Source organism: Rhinopithecus bieti, unplaced genomic scaffold (assembly GCF_001698545.2).
Source record: "Rhinopithecus bieti isolate Rb0 unplaced genomic scaffold, ASM169854v2 scaffold_20777, whole genome shotgun sequence".
In the NCBI taxonomy this organism is placed as follows: domain Eukaryota; kingdom Metazoa; phylum Chordata; class Mammalia; order Primates; family Cercopithecidae; genus Rhinopithecus; species Rhinopithecus bieti.
In genome coordinates this window covers 576,582-578,149 of record NW_016810099.1, presented here as the reverse complement: position 1 = coordinate 578,149, position 1,568 = coordinate 576,582, and the positions used below count along the sequence as shown (strand labels likewise).

Below are 1,568 nucleotides of genomic sequence, written 5' to 3'. Positions count from 1 at the left end.
AGGCTGGGCGCGGTGGCTCAAGCCTGTAATCCCAGCACTTTGGGAGGCCGAGACGGGCGGATCACGAGGTCAGGAGATCGAGACCATCCTGGTTAACATGGTGAAACCCCGTCTCTACTAAAAATATAAAAAAATTAGCCCAGTGTGGTGGCGGGCACCTGTAGTCCCAGCCACTCAGGAGGCTGAGGCAGGAGAATGGCGTAAACCCGGGAGGTGGAGCTTGCAGTGAGCTGAGATCCGGCCACTGCACTCCAGCCTGGGCGACAGAGCGAGACTCCGTCTCAACAAAAAAAAAAAAAAAAAAGAAAATAACTAATGGATGATAAACTAGAAGTATTATAAAGGTTGAAGGCAATATTGTAGGTAGAAAATACAACTGATTCTTTCAAAACGTTTTAATGTAGGAAGTTAATGCTGAACGCTTCTTACAGAACATCTGTTTCAAAAAGGTGTCCTGCCTCGCTCTTTTCTTCTTTGCTCTATTGTAATAAGTCACTAGGTAGGATTGGTTATTTAGCTACTTACTTTTCTATGTATTTGATTTCCTTTGAATGTTTTAATCTGCTGCATTTTTTTGTGCATATATGTCTGTGTATATAATGTTTCAAATCATGTTTCATTCAGAACCATGCTAAAATTCTTTAGCATGGTAGACAAACAACCAGTAAGGACTACTGTGACCCCCAGCAGCACCAAACAGTTCAGGAAAGGAAGTGAAGGGACTGATATATGCAAGTAAAGCTTCAGGGAGAATATAGGTAGGTAGACTGTGTAGTATCTGCTGAAGTTCAAGTTTTACACAAATCTGCTACTTACCCCAAGGCATCTGAAAAGTACTAGGCTCACTTTAATGGGAAGGTGATGTCAGGAAGATAGTGTATGCTGTATATATTTCATTATTATAGAGGCCATCTCTGGTATCGCATTTTCTTTCAGCATCACTGTAGTATTGATTTGAAACAGACTTAGGGGAAAGAATGATACCTGTGTCATCAGGATTCTTTTCTGAAATATCTGGACCAGTGCTGTTCAATGCAAGTCACATATAATGTAGTTTTAATATGTAATTAAAAACTAGCAGCCATGTAAAAAAGTAAAATGAAATTTAAAATTTTTAATATTTTATTTAGCTCAGTACATCTAAAATATTTCAACATGTCTTCAGTACAAAAAAATGCTGAGCTATCTTGATTGTTTTTTCTTCCTCATTGAAGTCTAGTGTGTATACTATACCTTCAGCACACTGGCCACATTTCTAGTGCTCATTAGCCACATGTGACATGGAGACATTGTCATGGCATGTGTCAGAATCTTAACTTGAAATGAAGTAGTGTAATGGCTTTGATACCAGATCTAACTGAGTGTGAATTCCTGCCTTGCTGCTTTCCAGCTATATGGGTTTGGGATAATTTCTTAGCTTTTCTGAGCTTTGGTTTTCAAATATGTGATATGATAATATGTAATATAAAATATAAATATATAAAATATTAAAACCTAACATAATAGGCTAACAATAAGTGGTAGCTATTATCAATCTTAAATATTCTTTTTTTTTTTTTTTTTTTTTT

General features: G+C 37.2%; 1 protein-coding gene across 8 annotated transcripts in view; it reads left to right on the top strand.

The window, feature by feature from the left end:
• The window catches only part of BCL2L13 (BCL2 like 13), a 115,202-nt gene that overhangs the window by 76,161 nt on the left and 37,473 nt on the right, over nt 1–1,568 (top strand). The window contains exon 5 of one of the 8 annotated variants that reach the window (XM_017891338.1): nt 625–753. The exons of the other annotated variants lie outside the window; for them this stretch is intronic. Coding sequence (XP_017746827.1) covers nt 625–739 — 115 coding nt within the window. The 3' untranslated portion in view covers nt 740–753. Of the gene's footprint in view, nt 1–624; nt 754–1,568 lie in introns of those variants that run through there. 8 annotated transcript variants of the gene reach the window in all.